Below are 27,748 nucleotides of genomic sequence, written 5' to 3' on the forward strand. Positions count from 1 at the left end.
TAAAAGCTAGCAAGTAAATCTTTTGGGATATAATCTGTAATCCTCTCCGAACTGCATTTCTCCATCTCACTAAGAGGTACTCAGATGTTCCCTACAGGTTAAATGAAGAGGGAACTAAGAGTTCATGTGACTGGTAAGGAGGGAGTCTCTTCCACTTGGTTCAATAGTGCTTAGAGGAACGTTTCTTTGCCTCTTGTACTCCCAAAAGGCACACAGGAAAGTTAAAGGCTTACAGTTCAACTTCACCATTACTATCTTGGTTGGGTCATGGTTTAGGAAATCAGTCATTTTGCAACAAACCAAAAAAATCCAGTGATGCTCTGTTATATAAATATTGGCAGCTGCACAAGTCTTAATTAATAGATGTCAGGCAAAACGAAGTAATACAAAGAAGTATTTGTTGTATTGCTGCTACTATCTATTCCACTACTTCTATGCTACTAGTTATCTCTTCGCCGATAACAATAGCTCTAAAATGCTTTTACGCCTCTGTTAATATCAAGTTACAGTGATTTGATTTCTACCTTTAAGTCTCCTTTCTCTTCCAGTTTACTGTATACATATCCTCTTGATTTAGATCTACCCCAATGTACTTGTTATTAAGGCACATAGTATATTTAAAATAGGTGCTTACCCTCTAATGGTGCAGACACTGGAGACTCCCTCATTGACATTCCTTGTTTAATACTTCCTTCCATCGTATCATAACTTCTCTTTAAACTGATTTCATGAGCAGTCCTTGGACTCCTGGTTCCTTCTCGGACGTTCTTAATAGCTGCTAAATTATACAGATGTGTAGTAAGGAAAAGGTGAGAACATAACATAACCAAGCAATCAATTACACCGTAGAACCTTGATACAGGATACCAAAAACTTATTCTAACAATGTTTACCTTTTCAATACTGTACCCAAACATATTTAAATGCCTTTTTAACACTCATCTTTTACTACTTAAATCTTGTAATATTACTTTAGCAAATAAATATTTTTGTCTACAATATTTTGATCTGAAGTTTGAATTTTAATGTTAAAAGGATAACTTATTTCCTCTAACTCTCCTGAGTTTGTAATACCTTCTATTCTTTAAAGGAAGTGTTATTTTGACATTTTCACATTAGTCAACTAATTTTTTAAAACTAATGTAGAAATTAAATACTAGTGTCAGTTTTTATCTCCTTCAGTTATACACTGTGTAAGACCCATCACACCAAGGTCATCTTTCTGGATGATTCTAATAATTTATGATCCCAATACTGCAAGCTGAACTAGGCAGGTGGACCCCTCAACCCACATGGAGTCCCATTGACTTCAGGGAGGCTCTGTGAAAGAGTCTTCCTATGTTAGATCCAATACTCCAGTGAGGTTATGTTAGCTATGGGAACAGCTTGTTTGATGACTGCTACTGAAAATCCACCAGGGAAACTGCAGGTTTTTTGTAGGTCTTATAAAAATAGCGTGTTTGGGGGTTTTTCATTCTTCCAAGTGGAATGGAAGAACAAAATATTTAGTATTAAGGAACTGTAAAAGCCTTCTCCACTAAGATTAGAACAGTCTTAAAGCAGTTTAAATTTTGGCTTAAATATATGGATACTCTCCCTTTATATAAGAAAACCTATTATACATTATTCCAACACACACACACAGAGAAAGTTAAAATGTTGGTTTGAAAAGGTATCTGTATTTTAAGGATAAAATCCTTACAAGAATATTGTAATTATTTTTTAAAAAATAAGAAGCCTGGAAATTCAAGGCGTAGGGTAACCTTAATTTAAGGGTTTGGATAGTGTGCAATAAATAATGCATGGGGGTTATACATTTAATGATGAAGACAAAACAAATATTGAACTGCTCAGTCAATGAGGCAGCTCTGTCCATCCTGTGGGGAAAAACATGATCTCATAACGTACTATTATCATAATATACATGCACAATGGGGCAGAATTAAGGCTGCATAGGCAACCTTCATTGACATTTCCTAACTTTCAAGTGCTTGACTTTGCAATCTTAGCATTCGTTTAGCTGAGTGGTTTTTGTATGGAATTATATGTAAAACAATAGAAAAATTACGGATTCCTAACCTGAAATCCACAGATTTGATAGAAGAGGAAACTCAGTTGCAATTTTAAACTATGGACCAGTTATACTACTCTGATATATAAATACTTACTATCATATGATAAGATATGCCCACTCTTGCCTTCATAAATAACATGGCCTTTGGCTGCAGCTTCCTCTCGGCACTTCTCAGGGCTGCTGTCTTCGGTAGCCAGTCGGGTGATGGTTCCTTTCAGCAATGCATCAGCAGCAATGCCAGACTGGGACAATGCTGGTGTACCCTGCAATCAAATCAATTAAGTATAATTCTGAACATACGTATGTAAGATACTGAAAACTGGGCACTAGAGAACAAAAAGTGTAGCTTCAGGCCTATAATCCTGATTCCTTTAATCAGAAATTTCAGGTACAGTTCCTGGTATTTCAAGTATTAGTACTAGTGCAGATTAGTATATTTTGCACTGCCACTTTATGAATTTTTTTTTAAAATGACAATGGGGAACACTATATTACATCATTCTTTTGTGACCGGGAGCTTTTTTTTGGACATACTACAACAACTGTTTTGGGGGAAATGGAACATCTACTTAGCTATACTATTATCCAAGATCATTCGGCTGTACTTTGTCTTCAAACACCACATACTAATGTATCCTCAGACTCTGATTATAAAAATCAAGAAAGGGAGTTACCAACTCAGAGGGTGTTCTGTTTGCTCATTAACTGTGCCTACTCCCTTTGTATGCACAAGCCACCATAAAACTAAAAATAGAATGTTACTTGTATCTTTGCATTAGAAAGACAAAGGGATTTAAAAATTAGTTATGTTGTTCCTGGGATTTTATAACCGCATCTGTGCAAAGCTGATTACCAAGATTTATTTCTTAATTCTTGCACTGCAAGGATTTTATTCAGATGTGAAGTAAGGTACAGCTAACAAGTCTTCATTTAGAACTACTACAAAACCTGTGATATTAAGCTAAAAGTTAGACACACATGATAATTCTTTGTCAGAGGTGATATCCTGGCATTACTGACTTCAATGGTGTTGGAATTTCACTCTTGGAGTGTTTATATTTACCTATGCAAAGATGTTAAGGATTATTTTTAAAAATAAGTACCTCTGTGCTAATACCAAACAATAGAAGGTAAAGGGGGAAAAAACCTGAGTAATGGAGCCTCGCAGAGAAGGGATGGTTTCAACAGGAACTTTGTTGGCTGGAGTTCCTCGTGTTATACTTCCTTCTTGTATAGCTGTTGTGGTACCTGAATCAAAATTAAATGAAAACCAATAAATAAGGCCCCCATCAATTCAACTGGCAACTAAAACAAATTATTTGCTTAAAATAATTGAAAGTTCTCTCCAAGGTGACAACTTAAAAAGTCAAACTATCTGAATTTTTTTAAAATGTATTATTGCTATAGGTCTATATATAACAGAAAGATGAGAAATAAAATGACAATTTCCTTACAGTGGGTCTTTATCAGTATTTTTATGTATAGTCAGTGTCACTGTTTTACCTAGGTCTTTTAAACAAGAAGGGAGAGCTAGTGGCAGGCTTATTCCTAAAACATATTTTAACCTGTGGTTTTTATTTTTACTATTAATTGACTACATTTTAAACTAACAGTACCCCTTTACTTATTATTTGTTAATTTCACACATGTAGCTATACCAGATATTTCAAAGAACATTTGCAAGGCAGAAAGACTCAAAATTTAAATTTTTAAAGACTACTAATTATAAATGCTTTTTGTAAGACATATGCACTCACAGAGAACAGTATATAGGAAGCCTGGAATAGCACTTGGATACCCTGCCTTGAAAAGGCCAAGAATAGTCAGTAAATCTCAAGAGATTTTATGGCAAGTCAAGTAGTGAGGACTATAAAAATTAACTGACTCATTTTCATCATCCTTGACAAATTAAAATTCATTACTCAACACATGAGTTTTTCTTTACCTCGGACCACACCTTCATGCTGTGCCCTGACCAAGAGGCCCTCAGGCTGGGAATTCTGGCTTCTGGGAGAGAACTCTTCTTGCTTGATGTAGGGTATGGAAGCTAGTTAGAAAAAAAGACAAAATTAATTTTGCCACTATTAATGCGCAAAACTTGCGTATAATGTTTATGTTGGCTTTAGTTTTCCTACCAGGTTTGGCAGACTCCTGTTGCCTCGGCAGGCCAAGAGATATGGATCCCACAGATGGCTTTGCTGGTTCTTGACTATAAGAAGCTTGACTATGGGATGTTAAGTAAGTGCCAGGTGTTCCCTAGAAGAATAAGTCACTTTGATAAATTTTATTTTTGGGTAATGAATAATACTAAATTACTACTGGCATATGAACATTACAGACTGTGCTTTAGTTTTTAATTATTTAAATGGAAATAAATGATGAGCTGACCAAAATATCTTGTACTGCTACATAATTATAACAGGAACTCTAGACAGCCTAACATCTCCTGCAGTATTCGGAACAAATATTGAACAGGAATAAATAAGCCAACTCAGCCAGTGAGCAGCTACAAAAAGTTCTTTCCACCCCCACAGGTTGCCCATGTGACTCCTGGCTGGTAAAGGTTTGGGATGGGTTCAGTTTCAATACTGGAGTAAATATAACACTGATTGGACACCATTAGCTTCATTGCCAACTGTCATTTAATAAAAGCAAATGGCATTTAATGCCATTCTGCTGATAGAAGTCACTCATTTTTAGTTCTGTACTGCTCAGACGTTATACAGTTTTTAGCACTGGTTTACCTATAAATGAACTAGTGCATTCATTTTCTATGTGGAAAGATGCCTCTGTCTTCAGAATTTAGAGCAAGGGTGGCCAAATGCAGTCTACAAAATTCTACTGTGCAGATTACCATGGCTCTCATCTTTAGTTCTTAGGTGCAACCCCGGGAGACTACAGGTCCTAGCCAAGTCAGTCTCTTAAAGATGAAGGCTACAATCTGCTCCACTTTATGAAAGGAAACTGCAGTTCTTGGGTTTTTGGTAGGCTGGCCACGTGGCTCTTAGTTGAAAAAAGAATAAACACCGTGCTGGAGATATGAAGTTGGGAGCAAGTAATAGCAGAAGAATATATTAAACTTAGAAGTTGCTGCTGAGTAATGTTCTCTTACTTGTGAGATTGAGCCTCCCATAATGAATGATGGTTTTTCTGATGGCATAGTAGTTTTGGAGGATGGAATGAGTGGAGGTGGTGGTCTGGTTGGCCGGGTCGTTGGGAGCCGGACCCCTTCAGGTATATTTGTTATTACTTGATGAGGAGCAGGCTGGAGAACTTTTAAAGAAAAAGTTTTGTTAAACAATACAGCCCATTTCTGGCTCTATCATTCACTACACAAACAACCTTAAAAACAGAAACAAGTGTAATACTTCATCTTACTGTGTACAAGAAGAACTGCTTAGTGGTATGTCCTACAATGTTTTTAGATGGATTTTTCCTCTGCAATTCTTCATGGCGTATATAGTTAAATTTAGCAGAATTAAACTTGGCATCAAAGTATAAAAATAAATAGCAATATCTATATTTTAAAACAACTTTAAAATTTAAATTTTCAAGCAAGGTGGACCAAGTTTTCACCCTACAGGTTTTTTTCCCCACAACCATTTTTGTTCTTAATACTTGATTAGATTTGGGTTTAATTTCATTTAGTCTTTCCTTAATTTGTCCTCTGTTACGGTCCAACATCACACTCTGGGGAAAAAAAAAACTATAACAAATGTTATACACATTTCTGGATTGTGGGTTATTTTTCCATAGTTGACAGAATAGAAGTGTTTTTTAATAGACTCTAGCTAATCAGGTACTAATGTATATTTTAACAGGTTCTACTTTCCTTTTTCCTTCCCCCATTCATATCATATTGGAGAATTCTTTTTTGCAAGTTAAACTAAAATCCTCATCTGCCATTTTGGCTCTATGCTGGAGCTTTAATAAATTTCAAAACCCCAATACCATAAGATTTCATATTTGGTTAAGAAAATACATATTAGAGAAGAGAACCAGCTGATGCAAAATGAAAACATGAGGGTACATGTTCCCCAGGACTGGAAAATCCCAAAGGAAGGTCTATTTACAAAAAAGAAAGTCATTTTCAATAGTGCAGATAAGCCTTTAAAGAAAGTTTACTACTACATTAAATCATGGAAGTCTAACCTATGAAGGCAGACCGCCAGTGGCTATTGTGCAAAACAAATAATATTTACCTGGTGGAACACTATAGCGAGCTGCATTCATATCAGGCTGTGGAGAGGCTTTACTGACTTCTCTTGGAGATAGCCTGTATGGCGATGCCGACCTTGCTGCTGTGTTTTGCACCTGTGCTTCCTGTTCTATTGCTCGTTTGACCTCAACGTAAGGCATATAAGCAACTGATTTTCCTATAAAAGTTAAGGTTATCATGAGAGAACCACCCTATATTAAAATACTCAGTGTGAAAAGAACTGGATCACAACAGCCAAGTGACAAGACCATCGGTCTTCTAAAGTCAAGTGTACTCTTGTCAGAAGTTTAAATGCTTTCATTCCAAAAGAACTTTTCAGACCACATAAGTAAAGACTTCCATACACAATACCACTTAATCACAGCACTGATGCAAATGAAAGACTTCACAGCTAACAACAACGGGTCTTCTTCCCTTCCTGGAATAAAAGGAGCTTCCAGATCAGTTTCCCTCCCACATATGAGAAAACGTCTGTAGGAGTTCAAGATCAATAAGTATCTTTGGATCAGAAATTACTGAGACTTCAGACAGTTTTGCATATTAAGCCACAAGTGTACCGATTCCTGTACCAGCTTTTTGGCATTCAATTTGATTCAAATGTTACCCCTAGAAACTGAGTGTATTTAGCCTTGTTAGTCTTTTTGAGTCTTCCAGATTCAGACACGTTTAAAAGTTGACGGTATATAAATAGAGCTGAACATCATTGAACAACTGACCTTGGCAAATATCATAATTTAAAAATTATTACATACGTTTATTACTGGAGGAAAAAAGCTGGTGAAATATTTTTTGCAACGTTATGCACATTTTTTCTATAGGAGAAGTTAAAAAGATTCAATCTCTTCCCTGCTTCAGTTTTTATCAATAAAGTTATTCACTTCGTACTTGATAATGTACATTTTCATAGATGCAGACAAAAAACTTCCAACTGTAATTATATTAAAAACAAACAGTACCAAGGAACTCAAGCCATGTGAGAAAGGTTCAGTAGAGAAGCTGCCAATTTTTATTTCTAAATCCTTAATAAATATTTACTTCTAAATCCTGCCAGCAAGATTTAAGAGTAAATATTGTTTTAGACTGAAGACAACTCACTACTATTGATCTCCATACTCCTGTCCACCAGTTAAGGGCTGCTCCTAGCCAATTTAAGAGCAGTAAATCTATATGGTCAATGCCTTTGGGGTTTCATAATTAAAACAATGATTAGGAAAAGGGAAGAAAATTTTGCTCTAGAAATAACAATTAAGATCAAGATTTGTCTGTATTTTAGAACCTCAATTTTGTTTCGCAAATATAAGGGGAATGTGAAAGGATAATTCAAGAATACCTGATTATGAATCAGAACCAGCCTACTGTAGCTGAGGAAGTACCTTAACCTCATCAGTTAAATAGTACTAATCATACTGCAAAAAAAATTACTATGTCTACCATTGTACGTCACAGATAAGTTCACTGCGGATTGTCAATAAGTCTGTGCTATTACATGGCCTTTCATCTGGCCACTTGCCTTTAACTCATGCATCCTGTGTAAATATCCTAAAACCTATACTGTAAAGTTTAAAATAGAATCTGTGGGTTGTCTCCAATGCATTGAATACAGTGGAGAAATCCCAGCTGCAAAACAGACTTAAAGGAACAGAAACTCTAGAATAGTTTGGGATGTCTACAACTCTTTAAAAGTTCAGAATTTAAATACTAAATCCTTTAGGACTCAAATACATTTTATCAAATTCTTCCTGGCACCCACAGAAATCTTGAATTTTGCTGGCAGAGAACTTCATCCTCAAACTTTCCAATACTTCATAATAAACTACAGCCAATGCCAACTATTATTCAAAGAAATGGTATTTTGGCTAGGTAGCATTTGTAATTGCAACCACAAGTTCTTCCACCTATTCTAAAGGAAGAACCTCCAAAAACAGTTCTCTACAAGCTCTCTCCTCACTATTGTGAATGGAAGAGAACAGGTACACCACTGTTCAAAACATCTGTCATTCTCAAACAAACCAATGATTCTTTTTGCTTTGGCAAAAATTAATATGAAGGTTTTCAAGAAAATGTAATTTAAAACTGTAGTGTATGCTGAAAACTCAAAACTGTTTTCCAAAAATCAAAATGTTTAAGACGTTTCATGTTATTAGCGCTGGTTATGTCACTGTAAGAGTCAGATGTTACACAACATTTGTTCTTACAACAAAAGTAGTGAATGAGGATGTACATTCCAAGGTATTCTAAATCAGAGGTTCTCAACCTTTCCAGAGTATTGTACGCTTGCAGGAGTCTGATTTGTCTTGCGTTCCCCCAAGTTTCACCTCACTTAAAAACTACTTGCTTAAAAAAATCAGACAAAAATACAAAAAGGTGTCATAGAACACTGTTACTGGAAAAAATTGCTTACATTCTAATTTTTACCATATAATTATAAAATAAATCAATTGGAATATAAATATTGTACTTACATTTCAGTGTATGGTATATAGAGCAGTATAAACCAGTCAATGTCTATATGAAATTTTAGTTTGCACTGACTTTGCTAGTGCTTTTCATGTAGCCTGTTGTAAAACTAGGCAAATATCTAGATGAGTTGATGTACCCCCTATATGACCTCTAGGTACCACAGAGGTACACGTACCCCTGGTTGAGAACCACAGTCCTAAACAACAGTTTTAAGTTTAACAACATTCTGAAGAGGTCTTTGTTCAAGAACAACTCAGTGGAGCTAAAAGCGTGTCTCTTTCTCCAGCAGAAATTGGGCTACAATAAGAGATGTTACCTCACTCATCTTGTCTCTCTTTTGTTCTCAATAGGTTAACTCAATAAGTTTGATTTAAGGATCTAAGTTGGTCCACCCAAGGATGTACAACATTGGAAGAGATTTTATCACTGACTCTCAAAGCATTCGCGGACCAGACGACAGCACCTCTAGCATCACTGCATCCACCACATTAATTCTAGACTAGTTTACTGCCTTGCCACAGTTCCAGGTTCTTGGTACACCCTTTCCTAACAGAAGGGCTTCCAGCAGGATGCATTTTTCTCTTCACACAACTACATGTAAGGTACTATAGGGCAGTTTGTAATTTGCTTGCTAATTACTTTATGAAACCTATTCCATGAAATTGGTGATCAACGTACACAGAGATGAAACATTAGCAAAGGGTCTAGTAGATTCCAGTAATTGATTCTTGCAGTTTATAATCCAGAAGTTGACCCATGTTTCAATATCTAGGGTTGCTTAGTTCTTGAGTTTTCAAAAAAGACGTCGCCTACCTTCCCACTCAACATTAGGGCTCTTGGAGGTGCCACATGGGCTTGCAGAACTTCTATACTCCATATCGATATGCTCCTGCCTCTGGCGCTGCTCCTCCAGTAATGCTGACTCATGCATAGCTTTAATGTGCCGCTGATAGAGAGCATAACCACTAATGGGTGTTCCAATAGGTACATTACATGGGCTACAAGAGACCTAAAAGGGAAGAAAATAAGTACATAATATCTGTATAATACATATCAAACATTTACCAAAGTAGCTCTCTTTTGCCAACAATAACTCATGTCTACTTGCTCCATGTCAAAGGATGTAATCTACTTCTATATACTTCAAAGGCAGCATCAGAACTTTTCTGGGTGTTTTTAAAGCTAACTGTTCTGCATTTAGAAAAGGAGGACTTGTGGCACCTTAGAGACTAACCAATTTATTTGAGCATAAGCTTTCGTGAGCTACAGCTCACTTCATCGGATGCATACTGTGGAAAGTGTAGAAGATCTTTTATACACACAAAGCATGAAAAAATACCTCCCCCCACCCCACTCTCCTGCTGGCAATAGCTTATCTAAAGTGACCACTCTCCTTACAATGTGTATGATAATCAAGGTGGGCCATTTCCAGCACAAATCCAGGGTTTAACAAGAACGTCTGGGGGAGGCGGGGGGGGAGGGGGGGTAGGAAAAAACAAGGGGAAATAGGTTACCTTGCATAATGACTTAGCCACTCCCAGTCTCTATTCAAGCCTAAGTTAATTGTATCCAATTTGCAAATGAATTCCAATTCAGTTTCTCGCTGGAGTCTGGATTTGAAGTTTTTTTGTTGAAGAATTGCAACTTTCATGTCTGTAATCGCGTGACCAGAGACACTGAAGTGTTCTCCGACTGGTTTATGAATGTTATAATTCTTGACATCTGATTTGTGTCCATTTATTCTTTTACGTAGAGATTGTCCCTGACCACACCACACGATCCATTGTCTACAGCCAAGCTCTGCGATACAACCGCATTTGCTCCAACCCCTCAGACAGAGACAAACACCTACAAGATCTCTATCAAGCATTCTTACAACTACAATACCCACCTGCAGAAGTGAAGAAACAGATTGATAGAGCCAGAAGAGTTCCCAGAAGTCTCCTACTACAGGACAGGCCTAACAAAGAAAATAACAGAACGCCACTAGCCGTCACCTTCAGCCCCCAACTAAAACCCCTCCAACGCATTATTAAGGATCTACAACCTATCCTGAAGGATGACCCAAGACTCTCACAAATCCTGGGAGACAGGCCAGTCCTTGCCTACAGACAGCCCCCCAACCTGAAGCAAATACTCACCAGCAACCACATACCACACAACAGAACCACTAACCCAGGAACGTATCCTTGCAACAAAGCCCGTTGCCAACTGTGCCCACATATCTATTCAGGGGACACCATCACATGGCCTAATAACATCAGCCACACTATCAGAGGCTCGTTCACCTGCACATCCACCAATGCAATACTCTCCTGGGGAGGTATTTTTTCATGCTTTGTGTGTATAAAAAGATCTTCTACACTTTCCACAGTATGCATCCGATGAAGTGAGCTGTAGCTCACGAAAGCTTATGCTCAAATAAATTGGTTAGTCTCTAAGGTGCCACAAGCACTCCTTTTCTTTTTGCATTTATCATTGCAATTTAAACTCAATCACAAATGTACTGTGATAAAACAAAGAAATAAATTCTCTCTTGTTCTATAATATTTTTCATAACAAAATGTAACAAAACAAAATTATGGATATTGCAGATTCCCCCTCAAATGACATTAAGAACGTACCATAGGTGGTATGACAGCAGCTCGATGGTGAAGTTGCTGCAAATCCATCTGCCCTTGTTTTATTGTGGAGGATACTAGTATAGATCCAGTAGGGTTTAACAGTGAAGGCTTTGAATCCATAGTGAAGATTCTGGAGGAGGAGAGAGCAGAAAATTAAAACTAGACAAAGTGCAAGATCTTGATAGGATTACAAACAAAAGTACTCCTTTATTGAATTAAAAAACCGAAAAGCAAAGACCAAGTAAAAGCAAAAAGTTGCATAAATACCCACAAGACCAAACCTGAATGGAATACATGCTGCAACCACTCGAAAAAGAACATAACCTTTTGTACATCAAAATAGCACACAGTACAATGCACACCAGAGACCAGAACAAGTGGATGGCAACATTTCAATAAGTCTGCTTATGTTCTAATTTTAAATTCTTAATTCTGCAGCAGTAATAAGAATTTGTCTGTTAATTTCCTTAGTTGATGTTAGATGGGGTGGGATCTGAGTTACTACAGAAAATTTTTTCCTGGGTATCTGGCTGGTGAATCTTGCCCACATGCTCAGGGTTTAGCTGATCGCCATATTTGGGGTCGGGAAGGAATTTTCCTCCAGGACAGATTGGAAGAGGCCCTGGCGGTTTTTCGCCTTCCTCTGTAGCATGGGGCACGGGTCACTTGCTGGAGGATTCTTTGCTCCTTGAAGTCTTTAAACCACGATTTGAGGACTTCAATAGCTCAGACATAGGTGAGAGGTTTTTCGCAGGAGTGGGTGGGTGAGATTCTGTGGCCTGCGTTGTGCAGGAGGTCGGACTAGATGATCATAATGGTCCCTTCTGACCTTAATATCTATGAATCTATAAATAAAATGGTGATAGTTAAGACAGAAGTCATGTTATACATATTTTTTCCTCTACATTATATTTTTCCAATTGTTTATCCAAGTTAGTTTTAAATATTTCCAGGGATAAAGCCTCCTTCACATCAGAAGACTATGAACTCTTGCTCTACATTTTGAAATTCTGGGAGCTTACAGGACTTCTATGAAAAGCCTTTCAGTGTACAAATATCTGCTGAGAAATCAATAAAATGAAGAGAAAAGTCCTATTTAACATGGTAGAACTTCCACTATAAAATGCATCAACAAATTATAAAATTTAGAGCTTTGATCATGACTGTAGCAGACTACCTAAATTCTCAGAGGAATAAAAAAGGTCTAATATATTCTTTGCTTAAATCGGAGAGGAAGATGTGCTTTATCATCACTTGTACACCACTAGTCTGAACTACTGGCTAAGTGTAGGATGACTCCTATGCAAGTTAAGATTACTTACCGTTACACAGGATGTGGGAAGCAATAGAATTGCCCTAAAAATTATGACAATACCTATTGAAAATCCCATTTTGTAGGTTCTTCTCAACTTTACTATGTTAGGAATTATTATGCTAATTAAAACCTGTCTCGTGCATTTGTAAAGCACCCTTCACCCTTTGCGAATACAGACTAACACGGCTGTTACTCTGAAACCTTCACCACAGTTTTTACTCTTCCTGTTTTTCAGCCACAATTCCTCGAGTTCAACAAACCTATTGTCACCATTTTGCCCGGTAAAAGATCAAGTAGTCACTGTCACTCACAATATGTCGAGAGAGGTGGCAGGAGTCCAAGGTAATGCGTTAAAATGGTTTGAGTCTTTCTTGGAGGGACACACCCAATAAACAGTGATTGGAAACTTCACCTTCACCACTACACACCCTCAATTGTGGAGTCCCACAAAGATCAGTTCTCTCTCTGGTCCCATTCAACACCTACATGCAGCCACTAGGTGAACTGGTCAGATGACATGTACTCAAGTGCCAGCAATATGCAGATGACACACATCTCTACCTATCTGTCACAACATGAGACCACACGGCTACCACCATAACAGCCCCATGCTTGGACAAGATCAGCTCACAGATGAGGATGAACCTGAGCAAGACAGCGGTGATGCTGGCAGGCAAAGGAAAGCAATTAAGAGTTTGCAGTCACAGTGCAGTTTCCTTTGGCTGAAAGTACACAGCCACAATTGGTCAGTTTGGTCCATAGTCTAGATCTGAGTACTGATTCCTCACGGACACTAAGCTTCCACATAGCAGCAGCCATGAGTAATGCTTTCTATCATCTCCAGTTGGCTAGGAGACTCTGTCCCACCCTGGTGGACAAAGAGTTGGGGTTAGTCAGTCAGACCGTTATCACTTCTTCACTGGACTACAGCAATGCAATATACCTGGGCATGAAGACTGCAGTATTTAGGAAACTCCAACTAATACAGAACACTGCAATGTCTCTCCTCAGCAACACAGGAAACCTCAGGCACATTAGACATGCCCTCCACTCCCTGTGCTGGCTTCCCACAGAATTTCTTAACTAAGTTCAAGGTCTCAGTCCTTATTTTCAAGGGACTCAGTGGCCTGGGCTCAGGATACCTAGAAGACTGTGGTCAACAACATCAATCCTCTGGTACAATAGAACTCTCTACAATAAAGCCTAAAGCTTGTCTGTGCAGAGACACAGCTTTCTTGGGGACCAGTCCAAGAATCTGGAACTACGACCAATCACCACCACCTTCTGCTCAAAGTGCATGGTGCATTTCCTTAACCTTGCCTTCTTTAATGTAATACATAGCAACAAGTATATTTAATAAAACCCTACCAAAACAAGACACTCCCTAAACACACTTCTCCCCCTGGGGAGAGGATATGAGAATAAACATGTGACAGATGTTACGTCAGTTGCTTAATGCACTATTGGAATGTGCTCAGATACTAGAGCGATGAGTGTGGTATAAGAACCTATACAGCTTAGAATAGGGGAAATTCTGGGTCTCTGCTTCTTCAGGTACCCTGTGACAACAGTAACATACTGGCATAACTCAGAATAATCTCTTCTATGAATGAGGAATCATCACGACTTTCCACATAAAACAGATAAACTCTCCATTACATCACACTCTTTAACTAATTAAAGTTATAATAAAGGAGATTCAAAATATATTTTTCTGGATTTGTACATTGTACATAATGCATTGTGTCAAAACCACTTTACACTTTAACTAAAATGAGAATTCTCTCCAATTTTCTTAGAAGATACATGTGGGGAAGACTTTCCAAATTACCACTTTAGTTTTGGGATAGATCACTGCCTGCCTCAATTGATTTTTGAAAAATAGTTTTGTTCCGTGCCAGAAAATCTTGAAGCAACAATAGTTTCTCCCCAACCCTCAGAAGAGGAACACAGGATTACATATCATGGAGTCTCTTGACAGGAATATCTAGCCTTTTGTTTTGCTTTGGAAAGTTTCTCTCATTGTTTTCAATAAGATGCTATCCTTTCCAAAAAACTGCTTAACATGTACATGTAGCCTGTTCTCGGCACAGACCCCAGATGGCTTAATTTCCTTCCTCCTTTAGCTTTCCAGGCAGGAGTGTGGTTTTTGATGGCTGGCCATCCACCAGACTATCACAGAGAATTCAGGCTATAATTTGCCTTGCTGAAGGCAGATATTTTGTCTGGGTTTTGGGCATACTGTTAGATCAACGTTTCCCCTCACTAAGCATTAAGACTCTCCTTTCTGAGAGAGCATATACCTTTCTTTCTGAAAGCCCCTTTTCCCAGTAGGAGTTGATACTGCTTGTAGAACCAAGTATCACCACCACTCATGACACTGGTCCACATTCCGGAAAGCAGAATTCAAAAGAACATGGTGCCAAATAAGCCATTTGAAAAATGGGTGTTAATGTTTAAACTACAAAATATTTTTATTGTACACGTGTGCACACACACTAAAAATCTCAAAGTTCAAACCACGGAGTTGAGTGAGGGTTAGTGGTAGAATGAAGAACACACAAACATAGGAAGTGTTCCATATTTTGCTTTAACAATGTGTCTTCCAGTTACGTAATATGATTTTTAAAAAAGAATGTTTTCCGTGTGTGTGTATGTGTGTGTAGAGAGAGAGAGAGAGATATCTCTAGTAGTTTAAAAGTAACTGAATATCCTTTGTCAGACATCCCAAGTAGAATTTGCGTTCTCTCTCTCACCAACAGAAATTGGTCCAGTAAAAGATATTACCTCACCCACCTTCTCTCTAAGGTTAAATTAATGTTTCTCTCATAATTGAATAATTAAACTCACCTTTGTCTTTCGGGTTCCCCATCAACATCTTCATCAGCACTACAAGTAGCACTAGAATCATTGTCTGAATTGGGCTCTGGTCTTGCTGGATTAGTCTGCTGTGACAGGCTGAAATCCATTTCCTCAGGTTCTGACTTTTCCTTGGGTTTCTCCAAATCCCTCTCTTTGGTATCACTCTCTATTTTCACTTGAATGTTCTCTGGTAACCTTATTTCAGCATCTACAGGTTCTGCTTTAGTATGCACGGGAAGGTTGAGCACAGGCTTAGCTTCAGCTGGGTGGCTTCTACTGTCCATCTCCATTGGCTCCTCTGCCTCATTGCTTATTTCTTCCTTAACTTGGAGCTCAACATTCTGATTTTCAGCTGTTTGTGCACTTTGGGCTGCTGAGGAGGGGGATGTGCTAGGTACGGTTTTAATGGCAGATTCCTGTTCTGCTGTTGTCTCAGTGGTTATCCGAGCAGCAGAGCTCTCAGACATCGCATCTTCACTGGGTTTGGAAGCTTCCACTGGTGAAGGAGATGGAGCACTCTCTGTATCTGAACTATTTTCAGCACCTGAAAGACATTATTCTTGCATAAGCACTCAAAATATAATTAACACGCTCTAACTGGACAGCAAATAATTGCTCTCATTTTACAGCACCCACAAATATATGAGGTATCCCACAGTACAAATAAGACTACAAGCCTCTGCCCCAAAGAAATCATTCACCACTTAATTTCACACCTAATGCAAGTGATGACTTTACATGGGAAGCTTTTCATCATTTGTGAACAATCCAAGCAACTCATTTTCAAACATGGATTACACAGATTTATAGCTTAGCGCAGAAATCTCTGTTTCAAAAAACTTATTTTAGTTTTAGGTATTAGCCACAGGCTATACATTTAAAATTTCTTCATTTTAAGAGTTGATACATTTGTAAAATTGGAATCCAGACACTGAAACACAGGCTGCAACATGAAAAAAAGTCTGCTATAGGCTTTCACACAGCAGAGTTGACAAATTTTCAGAAAACAATGCTGTGCATCACAGCTAGTGACAAACTAGGGTTTTCAATCTATAGGAAGAATTGTAAATTAGCATTATTAACAACATTTTGTACCATTTTAAAATAAATGGTAACTTTTATTCATCTTTCATTCTAATCATTGTCCCACAGAAATAATTTCAGTAAACTGGAATCTTAAGGCAAAATTCCCTAACAAACATTTAATAACAAAGTTTAATATAAACTACAAATGCTAAGAGAGAACCATGGTTGCATAATATAGCACAACAGATTCTATACAGAAATCTTATTTTAATATATCAATCCTCATTGCTTAAAAAGCATTTTTACAGGAAATATTTAGTTCAAATATAACATCCTCACAAGCTGTTGGTATTTTTAGAAGGAGCGTCTACATGCCCTTCCCATTCAACTGATGTCTACTGCAGAGCAGACAGAGCACTACACAGCCTACCAGTTAACTGAAAGGTTTAGGTTCTCTCAGCTGTCATTTAACGTACGTAACCTTTTATAAACAAAGTACACGCCTGGTAAAATGCTTAAACAGAACCACAAAGCAAAGGGACTTCACAGGTTTTAATGGATAAATTCACCAAAAGGGTTTTTAATCTTTTATGTTAAACACATGGATCTGGTAAAATTTAAAGACGCATCAATTCTAACTTGTTAAAGCGTCTCTATGATTTGAAAAACCTTATTACTAATTATTATTGGCTTTTATATAGATGAACAATTTTCTGAATAACATGAAGACATCAGCAGCTTGAGACATTAAGTCAAATACTCTGATTCATAGTTTATGAATGTTACTGGATGCAGTTCTACATAAGGATGGCCAAATACAGATTTGATGGGGATTCTGTAATTATGAACAGTTGCAGCCAACACAAAAAGCTGGTAAGTATTTGCCTGCCTGAAACTTTTCAGAGGCTAGTTACTAGCTAAAGACTATAAATTCATGATTCACGTTTTTTTTTACAAGGGCAGTTTTATGTAGCCATTTGCTGTCAGTACGATCAAGTTAAAAACACTGGGTCAGACCAATAGTCCACAGAGACCAATATCCTGTCTTCCAACAGTGGCCTGTATCAGATGTTTCAGAGGGAAAGAACAGAACAGGGCGATTTATAGAGTGAACCATCCGCCTGTTGTTCAGACCCAGTTTCTGGAAGTTAGAGGTTTAGGGACACCCAGAGCATGGGGTTGTGTCCCTGACTATCACAGCTAATAGCCATTGATGGAACTATCCTCCATGAACTTACCTATTTCTTTTCTTAATCAAGTTATAGTTTTGGTCTTCACAACATTTCCTGGCAAGAGTTCCATAGGTTGACTGTGTGTTGTGTGAAGAAGTATTTCCTTATCTTTGTGTTAAACCTATTGCCTATTAATTTCATTGGGTAACCCCCTAGTTCTTGTGTTATGTGAAGAGGTAAACAACACTTCCCTATTCACGTTCTCCACACCATTCGTGATTTTATAGATCTCTATTATATTGCCCCTTAGTCGCCTCTTCTCTAAGCTAAACAGTCCCAGTCTTTTTAATCTCTCCTCCTATGGGAGATGGTCCATACCCCTCATCATTTTTGTTGCCCTTCTCTGTACTTTTCCAATTCTAATATATCTTGTTTGACATGGGGCAACCAAAACTGCACACATGCAGTAATCAAGGTGTGGGAATACCATGGATTTATATCCTCCGTTTATAAAACAGAAAATATCATAATGCATCCTCTTTCCTAACGATTCCTAACATTGTTAGCTTTTTTGACTGCTGCTGCACATCGAGCAGATGTTTTTGGAGAACTATAGACAATAACTCCAAGATCTCTTTCTTGAGTGGTAGTGGCTAATTTAGATCCAGTGGTTTCGTATGTGTAGTTGGGATTATGTTTTCCAACATGCATTACATCGCACTTATCAGTACTGAATTTCATCTGCCATTTTGTTGCCCTGTCATCCAGTTTTGTGAAATCCTTTTGTAACTCTTCACAGTCAGCTTCAGAATTAAGTTTATTCAGACATAGATATAGTAATCCCACCTGCTAAACTTCAACCCTACAGTAAGAGTCTGAAAACTACACTGGACTATTTTAATTAGAGTGTAACTTTTTGATCATTTTAAGTGACAACTTCTGCAGGTGATCAAACATCACAGGCAACTAAAATGGTGGATCATTTTAGTGCTAGTAGGAGTTTCCTTCCAAACCAGTTCTGACATTTCAGTAGTTACCCTCACTGTCTTCTGGATTCTCTTCTTCATTGGATGCTTCGATATCTTCATCCTCCTGAGCAGAGACCGTTGACGCCACGCTTTCACACTGCGATACATCGCGCTCCTCACGAGGCCTTCGTGAAGACTAAGACAGAAAGAATTGAGATTTACTCCATCTTGAAAACTTCCATATATTAATTTTAAATGCACTCTCTCCACTTTATATCAGATTCAGAAGTTAAAGAACCCCCTAATTAGCAATGATGTTTCTTTCTGCACTGATTTACACCTTTTTTAACTCAGGCAGTACTGCAGGGGGCCAAAGAGGAATACAGTATTGTCAAATGCACAAAAGCTTTCAGATACAAGCAGAACCAGTAGTTATTTCACTTGTTAAGATACGTAAGTAACTCCAACTAGTGTCACTGTGCCATAATCCACTCATTTTCCAAGGCTGTAAGCACTGGCCTAACTCTGCTACCACTTAAGTCAAACTACTCCTGCTGATATTAACTTAAATTAGGCCAGCACTGTGCTTTTGAAAATCCCATCCTTGGTGTTTTACTTTGGCTATATGTGCAGCAACATTCAGTTGCTGATGTTCACTGGCTATCCTAACCTGTTTTGCACTGTTGGTGTTGTTTAATAGCTACATGTTTCAGTCCAAAGATGTTACTGGTGGATGAAGCCCCTCCATACAGGTGAGTTTGCAAAACACTTTGAAATTCCTCAAGAGGAAATGTATTATACCAAAAATGCAAAATAATATTACTACTGACCTTTACATTTAAAGTGACTAATACCTCTAAACCGTCTATCTACCTGGGCAATGAAAAGCAGCACCAAGTGCTAGAAGGTGCAGAGCAAAAACAGGTGAAATGAAACAAAATGGGAGGCTGAAGAAGTTTCTATTGGGAGCCTCAAGGACTAACTTTAGACCAAACCCAATTCTCTCCAAAAATTATTTAATCCAGTATGATTTACTTACTTTCTGTTTGTGCTGCTGAAGGAGGTTGTCCAGATTATGTCTCCTTTTATAGTTGAAGTAGAAGTTTTTACACTGAGCTTCACTTTTAGTTCCAACCATTTTGGCTATTGCTGCCCAGTTGCGACCATGTTCCACTAACCCTATTTAAACAAAATGCAAGCTTAATATTTACCATGATAAATAATCAGGCTAACCAGAAATCAATTCAACCACACACAAATTCCACTTTAAAAAGGTCTGACTTAAACACAGACACAAGAAAATGGGGTAAATCACACTGTCCTTAAAATGACTCTTGTTGCAATAATGAACCCACCCAACAGATGGAAAAGCCCTGCACTTCATAAAGCATAGCAGGGTGCCTCTGAAGCTATTCCATTCAAAAGTTTTGCCAACATCTGAAACAGAACCAGTCAGCACATTCCCTCTCATGTGCTCATTAGCTAGGTTTTCAGACTTACTATAGAAAAAGTAAATTAAAAATGTATTTAGCAAGAATTAACTAGTGCTGTTAGAAAGCTGTCGGCCCAGTTGCCTCTCCAGATGACAATGCTCAAACAGCTGCTGTGATGACATCACCCCAGAAACCGGTAGCAGCACCAGTACGATAACATGAATGGTGCAGCTTAAAGACTTTATTTTTGGTAAGTAGTAATCAGCTGGTACAGTAACATTTCGCAAGAGAAATGTTCTTTTTTAATACTTTGATATTATGAAAACTTCACATTTCCTTCTACTATTGAAATAACATCCCACTAAGCCTATTTTGTTAAACTTTAATAAGAAAACAGTAAAGTCAAATTTCCTGGCAAATGACAGATAAAGTACCACTACATAAAATTTCCCATGACAGATCGCACCACTGGTCTATCAAGTCCAGTATGTTTTCTTTGGCAGTGCTGATGCATCAGAGGAAGGTGAAAGCTTCATAATGTCCTTGCTTGAGTAAATGTGTAATACGACGCAAGGGCAAATGATTCCTTCCTAACCCCTACAGTGATCAACTGTCAGACTGAAGCATGAGATTTAATTATCCTTATTTCTATTTGTAGTTAGGCAGGCTACTGATCACAAGTTATTGAGTCTCAGCTGAGTCTACCCTCCTGTGGCAGTGAATTCCATATCTGGCTACATGCTGCGAGAAGGACAATGAAACCCTCTTTGTAATGGCACACCCGCTCCCCTTATAACGTATGCACAAGGTAGGTTACAAAGACTTAAGTACTGCAGTAGCTACTGTCATATTTTGTGCAAGTAATGAAGTACATAAAAGCTACATTTTATGATGTAGAATCCCTGTTTTGTTTCCTCAATTGGTCATTTAGGGTCTGATACAAAGTCCATTGACTTCAGTTCGTTTGGTTCAGGCTCTTAACAATTAAGACTGGTTCTGCAGTCAGCGTATATTAGCAAGGTCCTACTGTATTTTCTTATTTTGTCCTATATCTATATAGGCATAAATTATCAAATGACTCTCTTCATCTTGCATTATGATAGAGACTGATCAGTTTATCAAACTTCATAACTGCCACCAGTATAAACCTCACCTTTAAAAACTCTACAATTCAAGTGTGACTGGAAAGTTGAGGGCTTGAAATCTTCAGTGTGGGGCTATTGGCTGTTTGGAATAAATGGAAGAGAGGCAACAGCAATGCTTGCCCCTAAAACCATGTTTCTCTGGGAAAATAGTTTAACAAACATTTGTTTATCCTAGCTACCAGTTATCAGTGACAAAAGGACAACCAATGCTCCACCAAAGCACTGCATTTCAGTACTTGCATTCCAACAACACCTTGTTAACCTTTACGATCTAGATTTTCAAATGCAGTTTCTTATACAATATATACCTAACCCCTTAACATTTGGCACTGGTGAAATATGAAACTACTAGTAGATTAATGCTTAAATGCTGCCTCAATACTGCCATGTCTAACATGTTCTTCTTAAACATCCCTCAAAAAGAAATACTTAAGTGTTGTATCAACCATCTGGAACTTGCTATACTTGTGCAACTAGAATGATTTGGTTTTGTAAACTGCATAGGAAGATATTTCTTGCTTGTTAAGTAGTTTTTAAAATTCATCAAGCATCTCTTTCTTCTGCCATCATCTTAGTCTGATATCTTAGACATGTGTGACATTACTTGGATGACCTGAAGCCAGTTCATAGCTGCTCAAGTAGAGGAAGGCAAACTTCTAGGTGATCATTTAAGGCATTTATTTTACAATCCATAGAATATAGCTTTACTAAGCAGAGTGGGGACTGCATATGTTAGTATTTTACATAAAATCATGCCAGGTATAGTTTTGACTCTAATGAGACAAAGCAGAAAACAAGATCTTAATATAGTATAGATATATTTTTGTGTGTCTCATCAATACATCCAGAAGCTCTTTATGAAGGTGGGTTTTAGCCTCCTTTTCCAGACTGAAAATAAAATGCAGCAAGAGGTTGAGGTTGTACCTAATGTCACAGAGAGGCAGTGGCAGAGCCAGGAATAAAACACAGGTTTTACTCCCTGTGCTGCATCCTATCTACTGGCTCATGCGGTCTGCCCTGTTAGGATAACCAACTTCTTTTCTTTCTGGGACATAAAACTATTGAACCCACATCCACTACTACTATGCACATTTGAGAAAATGTGTAAAAATCCCACACCACACTACCTAGGATAAAAAGGATAAGAAATTCACACCGAGATCATGAAGTATTTCAGATTGTGAAATTCAAAAAGATACTTAATCTTATAATATAAACATATTTTCTCTTAATTAAGTTACCATTTCACAATTTTTAAGTATCATCTGAAAGGTACTAGTGATTAAAGAGTAAACAAGCAGGTACTCAGTAAAATATGATTTTGAAAGCTAGAGCATTCTCCCCAGTATAAGTATCAGGATGACCGTGGTAGCTCTGTCTACAAGATAGATACACATCAAAAAAAATTACTTAGTCCCTACTAACCTCTCCCATTTCTTAAAAATCTACTATAAATAAATATTTGGAATACTGCTGCTCTGCTAATGACCTCTGCACTATTTCTAAATACACTAAGAAAATATCTAAGACTAAAAACTGGATAGTTTTTTCAAAATCTTGGACTCTGGATTCTTGGCAAAAAATAGGCACACATGTTAGAGTGACTAAAATCTCTAGAAGATCTTTGAAAGTGATCTTTACTATACATACAGATATACACAAACACAAAAATTAAAGGAGAGCTCCAATGTAATATAAAATTTATTCTAGCCTTTATCTCTGCTTTTGAAATTACAAAAACTCACTTAAGTGTGTTATAGTAGTTTTAAAAGATTAAATGACCACTCTCTTGATCTGATTATATACAACATGACTGTAAATTTTGCTAAAAAAACCTTGGAAATCAAAAAGTTTAATTTATTAGGAAGCTTTGTAATTAAGGGAATTTTTTTTTTTTTAGTTGCAGAACTAGAACTGAACAGATTTCCAGTGCTTTTACTAGGAAAGCCATTTTTTTCAGTCCTGCTTTACACCAAACCAGGCCTGCGCCAGGAAGTATACTTGAAGTGACAGCTCTGCGGAGACAACAGCACCACTTGACTGAAATAATAAACTGTTCTGAAATGCTGATATGTTTTTATTTAAAACATACACCACAGAGCACAAATATCAGTAATACTTCCTTTAAAATCCACGTTTAGGGGTACTTGAATCAGGTACAATTCAAGTTGCACTTGAATCAGAATACTACTGTTGCGAAGGGTCCTTTACACTTTTACAGCACCCATTTTCTATCTTTAGAATTTGAACATAACTTGCAAGCAGTAAGTAGAAACAGGATGTGTTTTGTATTAGGCAGTAGCATAGAAGCAATTTTTATTTTACTTTGAGGGCTATGCAACACCTATAAACCTGGGCAAGCAAAGAAAGCATCAAGCCTGATTCTTAAAAGTAATTCAAGTCCCAAACTTGGAAGTGTACATACTAAAATAAATTTTTTTTGCATGGTATATTTAGAAGTCTTTCTATATGGTGTACAAACATTTTCAGCCATAACTAGAGAAAAACAAAGCCTACATATTCTTGTGATATGTTTTAGCACAGAGCACTAAAGAACCAAGCGAATTAATAGTTCTTGCAAAAAAAAAAAATTTATCTAGTGTCTGCTTATACTCATTTAAAATTTGACTCCCTGTTGAAGCTAATATCTATCACTAAGCTTTGCCAGAGTTCAAATTATATGCACAATAATGTTTTAATACATTAAAATTTGCCCATCTCCTTGCCAAGTTACTATGTAAACTCACATTTCAGATAAAAGAATTCATCTAATGGAAAGGGTATTTATGTGACTTATAAGAAGGTGTTACTTAGTGCAAATTTCAGATGCAAATTTTCATTCACATCAGTTTCATTGTTATATAGAGACTACTTTGTAAAATCGTTTTCTATCAGACTGTTGATGGCCATAGCTGTAAACTGAAATCAAATAGCTTTTCCAACAGATTGGGAAAGCCAACAAAAACATCTAAATCTGCATGTTTGTTTGGAAGATTGGTTTGCTTAGTGTGGATATCTGCTTCTAAGAAAAAGCTCCTTTCAAACACAGAATGAAAGTGAGTCCCCCACCTCATTAATTCAAATTAGCACCGCAGAGACTAATTAATAACCAGAATTGAAACCAAAGCTTTAGAAGGATTACCTTTTTTAGCAATTTCCATTTCTTCTTCTGTCCAGCGAGAGGTCTCCACAGGCTCTGCAGAAGCTGAAATAGCAAATGGTAAGTCCCATTAGACAGAGAAAAGACCAGGATATGTCCGTTCAGCACCAATCACACATTAATCTATTCATCTGTTTACATTAAGGCCTGTTCAAGCTAATTGGGAAAGCTGCCCAGGACCATGGGAGGCGGTCAGTTTCTATCACACCGAACTAGGGGTGGGAAAGGAATCTTCATGCTCTCATCAGAGCAAGATGCTAATGACTAGCTTGTTTTGAACCACCAGAAAAAGTGGAATTTTTAAAAATCTAATTAAACTCAGATTAATTCTACTGACTCCAGAGTCTGAGCCATTTTAAAATGAAGTTTACTATATATATGAACGTGTGGCTTGTTTTTACTGCAAAGTATTCTGGACAATAAATATTCTAAGAAGCCAGGCTATTTCTAAAAGGTTCGTCTGCATTCACCCACTAAAACAGTCAAAGTTTTTGTTGCCATAAATAACTGTCTGTTCTGCCTGATTGTACAAAAGAGCCAGTCCCCCGACAGGACTTGGGATAAAATGACAACATCTAAATTCTTGATTCTTAGAGAGTATTTTGGTGGCAGATTTTAATCTGAAGATTTTCATGGAAAGTAGGAACCCCTTTTTCCTCATACATCTGTAAATGCTGGAGTATTTCACTTCCCATGCTACACATCATGGAATCACTAAAATATGTTTATGTAATATTCTCTCCAAAATTACTTCAAACACTGAGCAATGCTCCCAACATCCAAATGATGTAAGCAAATAAATTCTTATATCCATTTTATAGATGGAAAAACAGATGCTAAATGACATGCCCTGGGCCACAATGCAAGTCAGAGCCATGCCAGAACCATCATTAGAAGTTGGGAGTTTCTGATTCCCAGTCCTGTGTTCAAGCCCCAAGGTTCACACTGGTCCGCCACACTCTTGAACTATAAATTGTCCAGCTACACACAAGGCCATGTTATGGAGAGGTCTAACAGGAAACTGTCACGTATTAAAGCGTCCAGACACTATCTCTGAAAGAGCCTTGAAGGCTGAACTAGTGTTCCTGCGCAATACATGGTACCCAATATACCACAGAAAACTCAGAACCCACACAATTATTTGCGAATGCTTAAAGTTATCAATTAAAACAAAATCATTGGAAAATATTCCAAATTCCAATTTCTGCCAAGTGTCATGTTAATGTTATGCTAGGAGAAAAACCTTGGCACAAGTAGGCTGCTGAAAGTCTCAGTCAAAGTCAAAGATAACAAATGACTATTTGCATTTCATTTTTTTTCTTTTTTTAAAAAGTCATTCCTGTAAAATACTTAGCTCCTATATAGCCCTTATCTGTATAGCTCAAAGTTTTGTTTTTTTGGTTTTTATTTTTTTAATCAAGGAGGATGTAACCAGCCCCATTTAATATATGGGAGAAACAGAAGCACATGAAGGTGAAGTTACTAGTCCAGAATTACACTGCAGGTCACTAGAAGAACCAGATATAGAACACTTCTCCTGACCCCCAGGCACTAGAGCACACAGCTTGCCTTAAAAGGCTAAAAAGAGAGTTGAAAGACGGAAATATAAAGAAATGGAAATATAACCGGCACTTCTATACCATCTTACATTTTCAAAGTGCTGTAGCAAATGCTAACTAGTCCTTAAATCACCCCTGCAAGACGGTTAGTCCCATCTCACAAGTAAGGAAATAAGGCAGCAAGATTAACTGATTTGTCCAAGGCTGTACACTGACAGTAGCAGAGCTGAAATTAACTCCAGAGGTTCTGGCTGCCATCTCAGTTATTTCACTAGACCCTGCTACCTCACTGCTTTCGCAAAATACAAAATCCCACCCTCTGAAAAGTGCTTGGAGTCTAAAGGTTTAAAAGCAAAAATGTTCAGCACTATTTTATTTTAGTGCCACATATGTATGATACCCTACAATCATGTTAGCCATTAATATTTTCTATATGTACATATAGATTTTATAGACGTATACAGAATATGTAAAAACACAGTAGGCAAGGTCCCTTCCTTAAGGACTCTTCTACAGTCAGCAGTGAAGCAGTTTCTTGCCTAAAACTATACATACTATAAGGCAGATAACATGTTATATTCCTTTCTGCAATAAAAACATGCAACTATTCACAGTTCCCCTCAGTATATCTATCCATATGCTTTGTCCTTATAATCATAATTTGCACATTTCAGTCATTAGAAAAGGGCCTGGGCTTTAGGACACCCTGAGTCTAGCCCTACCTCTACTTCTGATTTGCTGTGTGACCTAGAGTAAGTGACAAGAGTTCTGTGCCTCTTTTCCATGTCCCAAGTAAAGTTTATAAAATGGGGATCATAGCCATTTTTTAAAGTGTACTGAGATTCAGATATAAAAGATGCTAATTAAGTCTTACATCTATTGTAATATATTCCACACAACTGATTTGTGGAAAGAGGACAAGTTTAGTGAAAGCAGCTGGACACTTCCCTTAAAAGGAAATTTTGTACTTTTCATATGGTCTTATTCTGCTCATTATATTCTGCAACACGACAGGCAGCAAGGATTTATATATAAAATATTGTGAAGGCTCTGAAGGGATTTTATAGAGCCTATCTCAGGCTTTTTCTATTATAAACCTATTTGCATGCTGTAACAGACACACTATTGAACACAAACCAAATTGAGAGAATGAAAGGGGTTGCAAAACACCACAGCATGCTGTGGAAAAAACAAGGAAACTAAGAACAAAAAAACCACACAGCCCCAAATGCTCTAAAGTATTTAAGGGGTTCCTCTGTGGAAGGAATTATTCCACTGACTCCTCTGGAAGAGAATGAAATAGTTAATTACTTAGCATGCTGAAGCCTCTTCTCCTACACTCATTTCCTGCATATCAGTCTCCTACACTCATCTGGGCAAACAATCATAAGCAAAGAAAAATGAATGAAAGTTTTAAAAAAAAAAATCTATGCTAGTACAAAAAACACCCAATCAGAAGACACAATGCAATCAACAATTCTCCACCTGCTTTATTTCACTGGATTTGATGTCACTCACATTTAATATTGTTCTGAATGATGTTCAGCCACTGCAGACAGCTCAGCGTCTTCACAGACTAGAATCCTCCCCCCTGCCCAATTTATCCTTGCTTTATCTGCCATTGTGCATAATATAGAAAGCATTAGCAGGAAACGGAATCAGCAAAACAAAGGTTGGTAAGACGGATAGGGCAGAAAAGTATTCAATCCACTCAAAAGTTTTTAATGTGGA

The 27,748-nt window shown here is 37.5% G+C and overlaps 1 protein-coding gene and 1 long non-coding RNA gene across 21 annotated transcripts in view; one reads left to right on the forward strand and one right to left on the reverse strand.

Moving 5' to 3' along the window:
- Positions 1–27,748, reverse strand: part of NCOR1 (nuclear receptor corepressor 1) — a 114,639-nt gene that overhangs the window by 22,137 nt on the left and 64,754 nt on the right. For 15 of the 20 annotated variants that reach the window (XM_043531168.1, XM_043531167.1, XM_037880389.2 and 12 more), the window contains 13 exons: positions 24,441–24,503; positions 19,760–19,899; positions 18,790–18,916; positions 15,543–16,098; positions 11,378–11,507; positions 9,567–9,762; positions 6,277–6,450; positions 5,187–5,347; positions 4,210–4,330; positions 4,020–4,121; positions 3,222–3,322; positions 2,169–2,337; positions 635–778 (listed from right to left, as the gene is read on the reverse strand). In XM_043531168.1, coding sequence (XP_043387103.1) covers positions 635–778; positions 2,169–2,337; positions 3,222–3,322; positions 4,020–4,121; positions 4,210–4,330; positions 5,187–5,347; positions 6,277–6,450; positions 9,567–9,762; positions 11,378–11,507; positions 15,543–16,098; positions 18,790–18,916; positions 19,760–19,899; positions 24,441–24,503 — 2,184 coding nt within the window. The remainder of the gene's footprint in view (positions 1–634; positions 779–2,168; positions 2,338–3,221; positions 3,323–4,019; positions 4,122–4,209; positions 4,331–5,186; positions 5,348–6,276; positions 6,451–9,566; positions 9,763–11,377; positions 11,508–15,542; positions 16,099–18,789; positions 18,917–19,759; positions 19,900–24,440; positions 24,504–27,748) is intronic. The other 5 variants (XM_037880393.2, XM_037880390.2, XM_043531161.1 and 2 more) reach the window with 1 other exon arrangement.
- LOC122463189 lies at positions 689–9,572 on the forward strand. The gene is made up of 3 exons (XR_006286332.1): positions 689–809; positions 4,201–4,312; positions 9,104–9,572. It is a non-coding gene; the product is annotated as an uncharacterized LOC122463189 (long non-coding RNA).

Source organism: Chelonia mydas, chromosome 17 (assembly GCF_015237465.2).
Source record: "Chelonia mydas isolate rCheMyd1 chromosome 17, rCheMyd1.pri.v2, whole genome shotgun sequence".
Classification (NCBI taxonomy): domain Eukaryota; kingdom Metazoa; phylum Chordata; order Testudines; family Cheloniidae; genus Chelonia; species Chelonia mydas.